This window comes from Vombatus ursinus, unplaced genomic scaffold (assembly GCF_900497805.2).
Source record: "Vombatus ursinus unplaced genomic scaffold, bare-nosed wombat genome assembly UNPS02015016.1, whole genome shotgun sequence".
NCBI classification, from domain to species: Eukaryota; Metazoa; Chordata; class Mammalia; order Diprotodontia; family Vombatidae; genus Vombatus; species Vombatus ursinus.
In genome coordinates, this window is record NW_020954794.1 from 126535 (window position 1) to 142864 (window position 16330).

General features: G+C 39.6%; 1 gene segment (V, D, J or C); it reads right to left on the reverse strand.

Annotated features, from left to right (window-relative positions):
* Positions 1–6580: 6580 nt before the first annotated feature.
* Positions 6581–7175, reverse strand: LOC114030858. The segment is given in 2 exon segments: positions 6581–6876; positions 7127–7175. Coding segments are annotated over 2 exon segments (345 nt in total).
* Between the last annotated feature and the right edge of the window lie 9155 nt (positions 7176–16330).

Sequence of the window (16330 nt, forward strand, 5' to 3'; positions counted from 1 at the left end):
TCTCAACTTCAGAGGCTGCATTGAGTGCACAATCATCTGCAAAAAGAAAAACATGCACCAACACTCCCTCCACTTTGGTCTTGGCTGGTAGCCTTTTCAAGTTGTAGAATTTACCATCAGTTTGGCAGCTGACTTTGATGCTGTGTTCATCCTAATTGAAAGCATTTGACAACATGACTGAAAACATCATGCTAAAAAGCATGGGAGCAAGCACACAGCCTTGTTTTACTCCACTGGTGCCTGGGAAAGCATGAGAGCATCATCTGTTATCTAGAACCCAAGCAAGCATACCGTCATGAAACTGATGCACAATGTTGACAAACTTCCCTGGGCAACCAAATTTTAACATAATTTTCCATAAGCTGTCATGAATGACAATATCAAAGACCTTGGTCAGATCTACAAACATTGTGCACAGACCTCTGGTCTGCTCCTGGAATTTCTCCTGGAGTTGTTGGGCAGTAAATACCATATCAACCATTCCTCAACCCTTTCTGAAACCACACTGGCTCCCAGATATATGACCATCTTCCAGGTAAAGGATCAGACTATTAAGAAGTATTCTGGCAAGAATTTTGCCAGTAATGATTAAGAGAGACCCCTACTCCTGTGATTTTCACAGGACAATCTATTTCCTTTGCCTTTATAGAGATGGACAATAGAGGCATCCTTGAATATCTAGGGGATAACCCCCTCTTGCCATATGAAATAACCTGGAAAATTTCAATCTGCCTTTGTATGAGCAATGGACCCCCTACCCTGTAAAGGTCAAGTGGAATAGAATCAGCACCAGTTGCTTTGCCACATGAAAGGAGCCTAATGGCATTCAAAACCTCTTCTTCAGTTGGAACTTCATCTATGGAGGGACTGACTTCAACTGAAGTAAATGGTCAGTGACTTCAGCATTGATTGATGATGGTCTGTTGAGAATATTATGGAAGTGTTTAGCCCATCCCTCTAGGATCATGTCCTTATCACTAACCAATGTGTCTATATCAGCACTGGGTAGTTGAGATACACCATCCATCTTTGGCACATAAGTAGCTTTCAGGGCATCATAAAAGCACTTTGGATTGTTCTATCAGCATAGAACTGAATTTCATCTGTCTTCTTACTGAGCCAAGATTCCTGCATCTTTCTAAGCTTCACTTGCACTTTACTTTTGATGAAATTAAATGCTGCTTTCTTAGAGATGGATGAACTATCCTAATGTTAAACCCTAGTGAGTTCTTGATTTTCATGTGGCAGCTTCTGAATTTCCTCATCATTATCATCAAACTTGTCTTGATATTTGTGAGTGTTCTGACCCAGATGAGCAAATGCAGTGCCATACACCAAATCTCTGAAAGCTGCCCACTCATTTTCTGCTCCATTGTTGCCAACTATGTGTTGGCTCAATTTTCTCTCCAAGTTAGCAACAAACTGTTCCCACCCAACTCTAATCTGTTGACATTAATTCTTCTGGTAGTCATTTGGTCTTGTGATCTCCACTTTTGTTGAATGTAAATATTTAGCTTGGAGAGGACAAGTCCATGATCAGTCCAGCATTCTGTATCACATATTGCCTTCATCACTCTCACAGCCTGTCTGTCTCTCCTTCTTACAATCACATAGTCTATTAAATGCCATTGGTTGCTGTAAGATACATCCATGAAGCTTTATTGCATTTAGGTAAATGAAAAACAGTGTTGTTGATGAGAAGATCATGAGATGCACAAGTCTTAATTAGTAAGTGACTATTGCTGTTGCTGTTTCCAACTACATTCCTCCTGTGTGTCCATGACTTGCTCTGTATCTTTCTTAGGGCCCAACTTCATGTAGTTTAAGGAAAGCATCATTCCATAATCTTATCTTGGACTGAATTTGCATTGAAAATATCCTTTTGGAAATAAGCACCTACTGGGGCTAAGAAAATTGATATTCCTCTCTCTTCTTATAGCCACACACACACACACACACACACAAAGAGAGAGAATTCCTCGGCATAAAAGTAGAGATCTGCTTTCCAGGATTGGGGCCAAATGAGTAAAACTTTTCATGTTTTGGGTACTAGGGATGAACTATCTCTTTTTTTCTTCAGATCTCCCCAAATAACCAGCAGGTGGGTCACTACTTGGAGGTCCAGTGAAAGTCTCCCTGCCAAGGGACTCCCTGCCAAGTCTGGCAGTCTCAGTCTACCCTAGCATTAAAGTCACCCAGAATTATAAACTTGTCCTCTTTTGGCACATTGATGATAAGGGTCTTCAGGTCAACATAAAATTTTTCTTTGACCTTATCAGGGTTCATCATGGTGGGAGCATAGGTACTGATGACAGTGGTGTGACATTTTCCTGCAAATGGCAATTGCATTGTCATGAGCCTGTCACTCCTTTTGGTAGGCATAGAAGTTTATTGACTAGATTAGTTTAGATTGCAAAACCTACACCAGCTTCAGGGCATTCCTTTTCACTGTGGCCAGTCCAGAAAAACATGTTTCCAGCCCTGGCTTCAGTAAGCTGGCCTTCATTTGCCAGGCTTGCTTCACACAACGCTGCTCTTTGGAGGTAATACTTGCTGAGTTCTCTTGCAACAAGAGCTGTTTGTCTTTCAGGTCTACTGGATTTTGTGTTGTCTATTAGTGTGTGCACATTCCATATGCTGATGGTGAGTGGAATCATCTTTGCAGACATTCTTTTACATTTGTTTTTGTGTTTCAACCAGAGTGGGATTTCCACCTGCTGCAGTAATTAAGCCAGGGTTGGATATACAAACAATTTTTAGGGCACCTTTTCTAGCCCCTTCCTCACACCAGGAGGTAATCAGTGTGATTTTTAATTTTTATTAATTTGTTTTGACTTATCAACAATCACTTTCATAAGCTTTTGAGTTTTAAAATTTTTTCTCCCCTTTCCTCTCCAAGTAGGCCACAATCTGATATAGGCTATACATATATGTTCCTATTAAACATATTTTCACATTAGTGGTGTTGTAAGGAAGAATTAGAACCAATAGGAGGAATCACCTGAAAGAAGAAACAAAACAAAAGAAAAAAATAGCAAATAGTATACTTGGATCTGCATTTAAACTCCATAATTCTTTCTTTGGATGTAGATAGCATTTTCCATCATGAGACCTTTGGAGATGCCTTAGATCCTTGCATTGCTGAGAAAGGCTAAGTCTTTCAATGTTAGTCATCACACAACATGGCTGTTACTGTGTACAAAATTCTCCTGGTTCTGCTCACTCCACTCAACATCAGACCGTACAAGTCTTTCCAGGTTTTTCTGAAGCCCACCTGCTCATCATTTCATGTAGCACAATAATATTCCATTATATTCATATACCACAATTTGTTCAGCCATTTCCCAAGTGATGGGCATTCTCTCAATTTCTAATTCTTTGCCACCACAAAAAGAGCTGTGATAAATATTTTTGTATATGTGGATCCTTTTCCCACTTGTATGATCTCTCTGGAATATAGCCCTAGACATGCTATTGCTGGGTCAAAGGGTATGCACATTTTTATAGCCCTTTGGGCATAGTTCCAAATTGCTCTCCAAAATGGTTGAATCATTTCACAACTCCACCAGCAATTCATTAGTGTTTCAATTTTCCTACATATTCTCCAACATTTATCATTTTCCTGTTTTGTCATGTTGGCCAATCTGATAGGTGTGATGTGGTACCTCAGAGTTGTTTTGATTTACATTTCTCTAATCAATAGTGATTTAGAGTATTTTTTCATATGACTACAGATGGCTTTAATTTCTCCATCTGAGAACTGTTGCCTGTTCATATCCTTTGACCATTTATCAATTGCGGAATGACTTGTATTTTTATGAATTTGACTTAATCCTCTATATATTTTAGAAATGAGGCCCTTATCAGAGACACTGGTTGTAAAAATTCTTTCCCAATTTTCTACTTTCCTTCTACTCTTGGTTGCATTGGCTTTGTTTGTGCAAAAACCTTTCCATTTAATGTAATCAACATTGTCCATTTTGTGTTTCATAATGTTCTCCATCTCCTGTGCGATCTTTAAAAGGCTGCTCAGACCCTGGGAAAGTCACTTAACCCCAATTGCCTAAAAAACAAAACAAAACAAAAGGCTGCTCAAACACCCAGGGTCCTGCCAAATCACACTGCTGCTTCCAGTGAGAAGACAACTCTATGGCCCTCTGGCACACGACGATGGGATGGAGCCATATGGGGAGGAAACTGAGTGCCTCGCAGATATTAATAATTCTCTGAATCTTCAGCCTCCAAACTACTGATTGTTGAAGTGAAGTCTGTCATACAGCTCCTCTTCCTGAAATAGGGAGGGATCAAGGGATGAAGGATGGAGACAGAGTAAGCAAAAAACTTGGGAACTTCTCCCCATTTTGTAGCTGAAAGATAAGGCGAGTGTTCCCAGTATTGTGTAACAGACTTTCACTGGACCCCAAGTAGTGACCCAGCTGCTGGCTATTTGGGGAGATCTGAAGAAAAAAAAAGAGATAGTTCATCCCTAGTACTCAAAACATGAAAAGTTTTTACTCATTTGGCCCCAATCTTGAAAAAGAGATCTGTTCTTTTATGCTGAGGGATTCTGTGTGTGTGTGTGTCTGTGTCTGTGTGTGTCTGTGTCTGTGTGTGTGTGTGTCTGTGTGTGCGCGATGCTGTAAGAAGAGAGAGGAATATCAATTTTCTTAGCCCCAGTAGGTGCTTATTTCCAAAAGGATATTTTCAATGCAAATTCAGTCTAACATAAGATTACAGAATGATATTTTCTTCAAGCTACATGAAGTTGGGCCCTATGGAAGATACAGAGCAAGTGACAAACAGAAGCCTAGACAATTTGTAGACATTGAACCTCAACTACAACTACAGAATCACACTCTCCACCTGGAAGCTGCTGGGCCATCATTTCCTTCACCCTTTAGCACTGCCCTGATGTTCACTCTGGCTTAATTTTTTTCACTTATGAAATAGAGGGGCAGTGTGGCAGACAAGATAGAGCACTGGACCTGAAGTCTCAGGAAGACCAGGATCCCAATTCAACTTCAAACATCTAACAATTGTGTGACTTTAGGCATGTTCCCTGACCTCTTTGGCCCTCAATTTCATCTTCTATTAAAGGAAAGGGTGGCATCAGATGGGTGAAGTTTATAAATAAAAGAAAATTACAAAGGTGTGAGGACATGCAGGAAAAATGCAAATTAATGCACTGTTATTCTCACCTTTTAGGAAAGCAATTGGGAACTTTGCCCCAAAAGGTACTAAACTCTGCATACTCTTGGAACCAAGAATATTGCTACTAAGCTTATATATGAAAAAGATACAAGAGAAAAAGTTTCAAATATACAGATATATTCAGAGGAGATCATTTTGGGGTGGCAACAAACTACATATTTAGGAAGTCTCCATAAGTTAGTGAATGACTGGACAAATTGTCTTTTATGCATGCAGTAGAATACTACTGAATTACAAGAAGTCACAGGCACAGGTTCAGAGAAACTTGGGAAGAATTTGTGACCTGATTCATATTGAAATGAGCAAAACCAGAAGAACAATTTATACAGTAACAGAAATATTATAAAATGAGGGGGATAGTTTCTTAGACCTGTAAGGTCTTCTTGAGCTCTAAATCTATCATACTATGATTTCCTCTGGACTGAAAACTGTCCTGAGGGCTAACTCAGAAGCTATCTCCCTGAGAGATGGCATTGGCATCGTGTCCTGCTTAGCTGGGCTTGCAATTGGCTCAGACACATCGGAGAGCACAATGGAATCTTTGTGTCCCTGGTATAGGATACCAGAACAGGGAATAATGCTTCTGAAAAGAGACATTGGAACACTTTGAGCACAGAAATTCAGGAGTGTCACCAAGGAGTATGACGGTTACAGTTGTTGAGGTAGTTCTGGGTAAGGCAATGAGTAGCTAGAAAGGGATGTTTTGTTCATAAGCTTAATGAGGACATGGACATAAAGAGGACATGCCAGACTAACTTTTTTTCCCCTTTCTGACCTGGTCACTGAACTGATACATTAAGTGAAATGCCACATTATAGAATTTATCTAGAATTCAGAAAAGCATTGAGTTAAGTTTCTCACACTGTTCTCATGGAAAAGGTGGGGAACTGTGAGCTAAGGAGTATTTCCATTAAAGAACACAATTAGTTCCATACTCTATATTTTAGGCACAAGTCTGCCAGAATGGTTTTATTCAGTTAACATTATTTTAAATCTAAGAATTTCTACTTTGAAAGAGAAATGTGCAAAACAGAAAAGTCATCTCAGACATGCATCTAACACAAAACATTTTGAGGTACCAGTTATGGAAATAATGAACTAGGAAAATTTCACTCTATGACAAAGTTTAGGGATCAAACATTATTTCAGCTGGTAGAATAGGGCTATTTCCATCGCATCATGCTAGTTCTTGAATAATGGGTTTAATAATAGTAAGGGGATCTAAGAAGAGCCCTATCTGGAATACAGAACAGCAGCTGCTGTAAGTCTAGGCCTCTGGGGAAAGCAGCTATTCTCTGAGCTCAGGATTGAATGATATGGGGAGGTTTTGTTTGGGGCTGGAGCACTGTGTAGGAAGCCGATGAGTGCTTTACTGGCAGTGATATATGGCTAAATCCCCAGGCTCCAGCCTGCTGATTGTGAGGGTGAAATCTGTCCCAGACCCGCTGCCACTGAATCGAGAGGGAATCCCAGAGAATAGATTGGAAACTTTGTAAATCAGGAGTTTAATAAGTTGTCCTGGTTTCTGTTGGTACCACTGTAAGTAAGTGTACCCATTGCTGTGTAAGAGGCTCTGACTGGCCTTGCAGTTGATGGTGACTCTCTCTCCCAGAGCCACAGACAGGGAGGCTGGGGATTGGGTCAGAACAACTTCCCCTTGTGAACCTGAAATGAATCAAGAGATATTTGAGGTTATAGAACTAACATTGTTTATGGTCTTTTCCCAAACTCTCCCTTCAATCACTGATCACAGATATTAATGAATTCTTTTCACCAAAGACCCTTTCTTCTAACTCCTATGTCATCTCTCAAAGACTTCTCATTAAGACAGTGAATGCAGCAAAACTTAGATTACAAAGGGCCTCTCCTAGCCCCCTGTCCTCCATAATCTCCTCCCCACATTCTCTTTCCTCACTTGAGAGCCACAGGAGCAGAAGACAAAGGAGCTGTGCTGGGGATGCCATCTCCACAATGACCTCTGTCCAGTGCTGATCCCTTCCCCAGCAGAAAGACAAGCCTATTGATAAAGATTTTCAGCAGCAGGGAGGAGTTTGGGGAAAAGAGTGAATGCAAAACATCTGCATGATGGGGGCAGTCCTATGATTTCCACATCTCTGAACACAGTCAGAAGTTTTTCCTGTCAGAAATGAGTCACACTCACAGCCTTCAACAGTGAGTCTCCCTCAGGTGGTCAAATGACACAATCACTATGTGATTAAGGCTGCTTTTCCCCTGGGACACTGCCTTCCTTCCACTAGACCCTTCTATTCTTTTTCTTAAAACTCTCCCTTCCCCCTGTGACCTTGAGATATATATTACAGCATCTCACCACACCTGTTGTCTAACCAACCCATTTCAAAACCATTGACTAGTAATGCAACCTTGAGGAAATTCACTTAATCTTGCTGAAACTCAGTTTCCTAATCTGTAAAATGGAATGAAAAATAATGTACAACTTACATAAGATAATTTGGGGATAAGGTTACTTTGTCAGCTCTTAAGAGCTATTAAAATCTGAGTGATCCTATTTGCCAGTTATTGCTCTCATTTTTTTCCTCTTGTTCTAATGAGTTCAAATAGAAATCATCCTCGGAGACATCACTATCCCACTGTCAATCTTTTCTATTTAATGTTCTGAAGGTAGACAAAATAATTGCTTTTTCTAGCCAAATTAAAGTATCATGATATAAGCTCATCCTCTGGCCTACTGATATTGACAAATTGCAATACTAGGAATAACTAATATTTGTACAGCTCTTTCAATTTGCAAAAGCAATTGGTACATTAGCTTATTTGATCCTCACAACCTACCTGTTATTATCATCATTTTACTAATGAAGAAACTGAGGCTAAAAAAGGGTAAGTAACTTGCCATCTGTCACAGAGCTAATGCATTATTAAAGCAGGTTTTAAACTTGAGTACTCTTGTCTCCAGCTTCAAAATGCTATCCACTGCCCTACCTGCAACATTAGTAGAGTAAGGGGTGGTGTGAATTATATGTACCTCTGGATATTCTGACATGCTTTCAATTTCTCCTATTAAGTCTCTGTGCTTTTTATTCCATGTAGTTTACAGATCTTGAGATCATGGTGTGATGGCCCCTATTAAAGTGTTGTTCTTATGTTTTTATGCATAAATGTTATGTCTAGGTGATTGTGGGATATAGTTTAGTCAGTGATAATGATCTACTTCTACTTCTAGGGCAGTGAGTAGGGTGAGAGGTCAAGGATATTTTGAGATTTATATTTATAGGAAGGGCATTTGTCATTAGTTTTTCCATGAAAGATAGCAAGATTCTAGTGTATAATTCTAGCTACCTAGCCTGGTTAGATCTTGGTCAATAAATGCTAAATATTTACAGCCTACAGTGATTTTTTGTGTAGTTTCTAACATTTCTTTGCATGATCTTTGTTGACTACTAGGTCTAGACTCCTTCCATATAACATTATTATTAGCTTTGAATTCTGTGGGCTTCAGTAAATGGTTTGGAGTAAATGACCTCTGGCTCTGTTCTACCTCTAAACCTATATTCCTTTAATCCTTATGGAAATAATAACCTAGACCCCATTTTGAGGTAACAGTTATGGAAATAATGAACTGGGAAAATTTCACTCTATGACAAAGTTTAGGGATCAAATATTATTTCAGCTGGTAGAATAGGAGTCTAACCCAGATGGGATAGCAGAAGAAAATTAGAGTTGGAAAATAGAGAAAACTTCAGACATGTTTAGTAGGTCAGACATGTCAGTCAACTGACATTTCTTAAATACTCACTATGTGCCAAGTAATGTGCTAGGTGCTATGGATAGAAAGAAAGACCATACCAGTCTTTAACATGAAGGATCTTATATTCTTATGGAGGAAATAATGTGTAAATAATTATCTATCAAAAAGATACATACAGAATAGGGCTGAGGGAGAGAGAAAGAGAGAGAAACATTCATGGTTACAGGTATAGTACTAAGAGCTTTTTACAAATATCATCTCACTTGCTTCTTACAGTGACCCTGTGAGGGAGCTGCTATTATTTCCATTTTACAGTGAAGGAAACTGAGACAAACAAGGGTCAAGTGACTTACCCAGGGTCACTCAGTTAATAAGTGTCTGATGCAGGATTTTGAAATCAGATCTTCTGAACTTCAGGCCCAGTGTTAGATCCACTGTGCCATCAGTAGAATTTTTAAAATGTAGAGTTAGAGTTCATATCTCAGAGGAGAAAGGTAAACAGCTGCCCATGGATAATGACTACCAGTAATCTAAGCTTCAGAGGATAAAATCAAGAGGCATAAGGAATGCACACCATGAGCTTTGGTGACAAATTTATTTTTTAATTTTTGTTTATTTTAAACTTAAATAGTAAATGAGAAAAGAAAAAAAGAACATTTATAACATAGACAGCAGAAAATGAGAGGATTTAATATAAAACAATAAATTTCTGTTTCAAGCAAACCTATATAATGAATACCACACATTGTTTTTAAAGCTTTCCTCTGTGTTTCTTTCTAGGTTTTCTTTTGTTCTCTGCTGTGTACTTTTTTCCTCCCTTACCTCCCCAAAGGCTACAAATAAACAAAATATATATACATATACATACATATCTATAAATGCACACATATATATATGCATATACACATTATAAACATATTTCTATTTGTCAGTTCTTTCTCCAGAGGTGGATAGGTTCAATTCCTTCCATGTTATTCTAAATAAATGAGCTCATCATTCCTTGTATCGTAGTAGTATAACATCACAACCAAATACCACAGCTTGTTTAGCCATTCCCCAGTTGAAGGGCATCTATCATTTTAGCTAGTCAGATATCTCAAAGTTGTTTAAATTGGCACTTTTCCAATCAATAATTATTTAGAGTATTTTTTCCATAAAATTATTTATACTTTTGATTTCTTTATCAAAAAAACTACCTGTTCATATCATTTTATGATTTACCATTTGGGGTATGACTTGTATTCTTATGCGTTTGACAAAGTCCTCCATACATTTGAGAAAGGAGATCTTTATCTGAGAGATTGTCTAGGAAAGTTTTCTTCCCAGTTTTCTACTTCTGTTCTAATATTGGCTATGTGAGTTTTATTTATTCAAGTATTTTTTATTTTAAATTAATTGAAATTTTCCGTTTTACACCTCACCAATGTTCTCTAACTCAACTTTCCTCACATATTACTCACCTATCCATGAGTCTTATAGGTAATGTGTTCTATGTTCTTCTGGTTTTCTTGTGATATCTCCCTTTACATTTAGTTCATGGGTCCATTTTGAACTTATATTAGTACATTAAGTTGATATGACATTGTCACCCCCTTACTCCAAAAATCTCTGCTGGCTTCCTGTCACTTTTTGGACAAAACACAAAATCCTGAACCTGGAATTTAATGTTCTCCACAACATGGCTCCCTCCTACCTTCCCAGGCTTATGCCATATTAACCAGCTTTCTGTCTTTTCTGTTCTGGTGAAGCCAGCAGGCTAGCTCTTCCTGCATATGGCTTTTTCATTGCCAGGTCTTTGCACAGATGGCTCCCTCAGATGTCCATGTAGGCCCTCCCCACCTTTACCAGGCAGAATCTCCAGCTTCCTTTGCAGCACAGCTCAGGTTCTATTCCATTGGGAAGGCTTCTGCTACTCCTCCCATATATGTTTTCTTTCCCTCTTGAAACTACTCTGTAGACACCAGCCTTCACCCCAATTTAATGTTAAATTCCCCAAAGGCAGGAACTATTTGGCTAAGGTCTATGAATCCATAACCTTTTGCACATAATAAGTGATTAAAGTGGGTTTTTCTTCTATTTGATGTGTTTTCTAACTTCTGACTAAACCTCCTGATGGAATGAGACCCTGCTATTGGTAAGTGGTAGTGCAGCCAGAGTACTGGAGGCCTGAGCCATGAGCTAAGAGTTGATGGGGTCAGGGAAGACTGTTCTGCCTGAGGAGTGTTAGGAGGACCATGATCCATGAAAGCTAAGGGTTCAAGGAGCTTCACTGATATCATGTGACCAGAGCAAGACCAGAGCCATTCTCTAAGTCCTCCAGTGCAGAAAGATTGAGTGTGGCCAGCAGATCCAGGAAGCTGCATTGTGGACCCAAATGTTTATTAGTTTGTTTTTAATCTGCCTTCCAAAAAGATGGTTCTATTCTCCCTCACTCAGGCTAGATTCTTGGTCTGCAGCTTTGCTCCATAGATTCTCAAGCTAGATTTACCCCCCTTCCACATGTTTGAAATACAACTTTAAAAAAAGAAACACAAGTTAAGTTAGCTTTAGAAGGAATCTTCCCAAGCAGCTAGAGCTAGAGCTAGTTATCAGGAAATTGGGGTCCATACCCTGAGGTAAAAGTGATTGGAATTTAGAATGTGCTTTGAGGCCCCTCCATTAAGGATCTATGCCCATCTGTGCTTGTGATACTTTGGAGACTCTTTCAGGTGCCATGCTGGGAATCTGAGGCCATCCCTGGGTATGGGGCCTCCCAGAACCTAACCATATCATTGCCAAGCCATGATGGATGTCATCAAGTTTAGTACACTTGGGTCGATTTGACAAAATGAAGTCTCACGACGTCTAACTTAGTGCCTAGAACACAGCAAGTATTCAATAGATGCTTTTGAATTGAATTGAACTGATTGGAATCATGCTGCAATCATCTCCTTTATAAAGATGTCCTCACCAAACAAAATAATGTTTAATTTTGACCCATTGCCACCCTGATTCCAAGTATTATTGAGCACACCAAAATGCAATTGCAACTAAAGTTGTCCAGGGAGACTTTGCTAATGTGATTCATTCTTAGATCATGAAGCATTTAACTGTTGAATGGATGTTGCCTTAGATAAACTGAAACCTGGGAAAGACCTTAGGTTAAAAAGGCCAAGGTATCCCAATGCATCCAAGGCCATCTCCAGTTGTCCTGATCTATATCTTGCCACTGGACCCAGATGACTCTGGAGAAGAGGGTGAGGTTAGTGACTTTGCATAGCCCTGACTCACTTAAATCCAATTCACTTGCCATTCAAGACATCACCTTTTTGATGTCATTGGTCCTCTTTGTGAAGGAAAGACAAGCAATCTGTGACTATGAGAAGAGCAATGGTACCTTCTCCTAGTAAGAGGGAGGAGGGTTGGGAGGCATTCTTCATTTTTCCCCCAAGTTCCAGCAACAGGAATTCTTAGAGCTAGAGTAGAGACCTGAGAAGTCACCTAGGAGGGGGGGTTAAGGTCCAACCATTCATTGTTATGGTAGACATGAGCTAACTAGCTAGGGTGAGCAAAGGAGTAGAACAAGAGCTCACATCTATACAGAAATGTCTAATTTGCAGACCACTCTATATTAGGTCTTTACCCTCACAACCCTACAATCCCTCTTGGGATTGTAACTAATTCTGAGTTTGAATTTGGGTATGGTTGTCTGCATTAAATAAAGGTTTGATTGAAAATATGGAAAGTAGATAAGAAAGTTTGGAGATAAGTGGGGGACATCCAAGTCTCTCCTGTTGTCCATGGATAGTTGTTTGGGGGTGCCTTTGTGCCAAATTCAGATGGTTTAAGTATAATGAGAGGGTGTGAGGAAGTTTGACAGTATTTTAAGAAGAAAGAGTCAACCAAATTTCAGATAGCTCTGTCAGAAGAACTGCCCATACTTACCCCACTTCTGGTCATTTTCCTCTTACTCCTTTTTGGCCCTTGTTTCTTTTATCTCCTTGCCAGATTTGTCTCCTCTAGGTTTAGTGCCCTCTGCTTCCAGACAACTGCTCAGGCTGGGTACCAACCTCTGTCTGAGACCACCACCCATCACCCCTTGGACCTGGCATCAACCAAGTTCCAGATATTGGCTAAAGAACCAACCTCTTGAATGGAGGGACCCTACAAGGCAGGGACATCTCTACATCCAATCCCAGCATGAAGCAGTTTCAGAAGCTGAGACCTTCATCCTTTACCCCAAAAGATGTCGGGTCCCATCTGTTTAAGGGTGGAATGATGGTGTGCTTGGGTGCTTATACTCAGACCACATTTCCAAGATCATATTTCTCCCTAGCTTCAGAAACACTAACCCTGGCAGTTTCCCTCCAATCCCAGGACCCTATCTCTAGCAAGAACTCATGAGTGGGCCCAATAAGGCAAACTCTCCCTGTTACAAGAACAAGCTGACCTCTGCAGAATTTCCCTTGTATGAACAGGACTATCTTGTGCCAGCAGAACTATCAAGTACTGATGCCCACAGGTATCATATACAATCCAGAAGTCAAGCTATAGACATCAACACCTGAAGCTATCTTGTTTCAAATATAACAGACCAAAAACACATCCATTAGGGAAACCCCCCCTCCCCATTTCCAGTAGCAAATGATGCCTGTGACCAAGGTTGTATGTAATCACCTAATTAGCATACTTGCCACATAATCCACTCCTTTTCCTATATAAGCTTTAGCATCATTCCTGTTAGGTTGCAAGTTCCCTAAGGAGCTCTGCCCATCATGGCAGGTTCCTTGGGAATCATTGCCCATTGGATAGCATAATAATAAATCTTTGTCACTTTGACTTAAAGAATGCTTGAGTCTGTGAATTCATTGTAGACAACCCTGTCCTGTGCTTCAGTCTTTGAGGGGTCTCTGAACTCTCAGACCACAATGCTATGATTGCCTCTGGACTGTAAAATGTCCTGAGGGCTAACTCTAGTGATAAGAAAAAGCATATTAAGCTGTCTCCCTGAGAGATGGCATTGGCATCATGTCCTGATTAACTGGCCTTCCAACTAGCTCAGAGACATCAGGGGAGCACAATGAAAAATATGTGTCCCTGGAATGGGATGCCAGAACAGGGAATAATGTTTTTGGAAAGAGATATTGGGACACTTTGAGTACAGAAATCCAGGTGAGCTGCCAAGTAGTGCAATGGTTGCAGTTGGTGAGGCAGGTCTGTGTAAGTTAACGAGCAGCTAGAAAGGGATGTTTTGTTCATATACTTAATCAGGACATGGACATAAACAAGACATGCCAGACTAACTTTTTTTTTTCCTTTCTTTTCTGACATGGTCACTAAGCTGATATATCAAGTGGAATGCCATATTACAGAATTTACCTAGAATTCAGAAAAGCATTGAATTAAGTTTCTCAGACTATTCTCATGGAAAAGATAGGGAACTATTAGCTAAGGAGTAATTCCATTAAAGAAAAAAATTAATGCCATATTCTGTATTTTAGGCACAAGTCTTCTAGAAATGGTTTTTATTCAGTTCACATTATTTTAAATTTAAGCATTTCTACTTAGAAAAAGAAATGTGCAAACCAGAAAAATCATCTCAGGCATGCATCTAACATAAGACATTTGAAGTAACAGTTATGGAAATATTGAACTGGGAAAATTTCCCCTTATGACAAAGTTTAGGGATAAAATGTTATTTTAGTTGGTAGAACAAGAATCCTTATTGGTCAAGGGTTATTTCCATCATGGCATGCTGATTCTTGATGCAATGAAGTAAATAATAGTAAGAGGACCTGAGAGGAGTCCTATCTTGAATGTAGAGCAGCAGCTGCTGTGAGTCTAGGCCTCTGGGAAAAGCAGCTATTTCCTTGAGCTCAGGGATGAATGATATGGGAAGGTTTTTGTTCAGGGCTGGAGCACTGTGTAGGAGGCCAGTGAGTACTCTGCCCACAACAGTAGTCTGCAACATCCTCAGGCTCCAGCCTGCTGATTGTGAGAGTGAAATCTGTCCCAGACTCACTGCCACTGAATCGAGAGGGAACCCCAGAGAATAGATTGGAAACCCTGTAAATCAGGAATTTAGGAGATTGTCCTGATTTCTGTTGGTCCCAATATAAGTAAGTGTTCCCATTGCTGTGTAAGAGGCTCTGACTGGCCCTGCAGTTGATGGTGACTCTCTCTCCCAGAGCCACAGACAGGGAGGCTGGGGACTGGGTCAGAACGACTTCACCTTGTGAACCTGAAATAAATTAAGAGATATTTGAGATTATAGAACTAGTATTGTTTATGCTCCTTTCCCAAACTCTCTCTTTAATCTCTAATCACAAAATTGATTAATTCTTTTCACCAAAGCCCCTTTTTTCTAACTCCTATATCATCTCTGAAAGATTTTTCTCATTGAGACAATGAATGCAGCAAAGCTCAGATTGCAAGGGACCTCTCCCAGCTTCCTGTCTTTCTCTATAATCCTCTCTCCATCTTCTCCTTCCTTACCTGGGAGCCACAGGAGCAGGAAAAAATGGAGCTGGCTAGGGACTCCATCTGAAGATTGAGCTCTGTCCAGTGCTGATCCTTTCCCCTGCAGAAAGGCCTATTCATAAAGGTTTTCAGCAGCAAGGAGGAGTTCAGGGAAAGAATGAATGCAAAACACCTGGATGATGGGGGCAGTCCTATCATCACATCTTTGAACTTATTCAGCAGTGTCCCCTGTCAGAAATCAGACAGGCCTGTAACCTTTAAACAGTGTGTCTCCCTCCAGTGGTCAAATGACACAATCACTACACGATCAAGGCTGCTTTTCCCCTTGGACACTGCCTTCCTTCCACCAGACCCTTCCATTCTTTTCTCAAAAATTATCCATTCAATCTTTTACCCAAAGACACATATTATAGCATCTCACCACACCTTCTTTTATCCAAAAACCCATTTCAAAACCATTGATTTGTAATGCAACCTTTGGCAAATTCACTTAATTTTGCTGAAACTCAGTTTCCTAATCTCTAAAATGGAAAGAAAAATAATGTATAATTTATAGAAGAGAATTTGTGAATAACATTACTTTGTAAACTATTAAGAACCATTAAAATGTGAGTGCTTCCTAAACATTTGTTACTCTCATTTTTTTCATGTTCTAATGAGTTCAGATAGAAATAGTTCTGGGGCAAGTCACCATCTCACTGTAAATCCTTTCTATTTAATATTCTGAAGGTGGATAAAATAATTACTTTTCTAGTTGAATTAAAGTATTAAGATATAAGCTTATCCTCCGGCCTACTGAAATTGACATCTAGAAATAAAAATAATAGTTAATATTTATACAGCGCTTTCAAGTTTGCAAAAGTGTTTGTTATATTAGCTTATTTGAACCTCACAGTCCTGCAGTTATTATCAACATTTTACAGAGAGTAGATT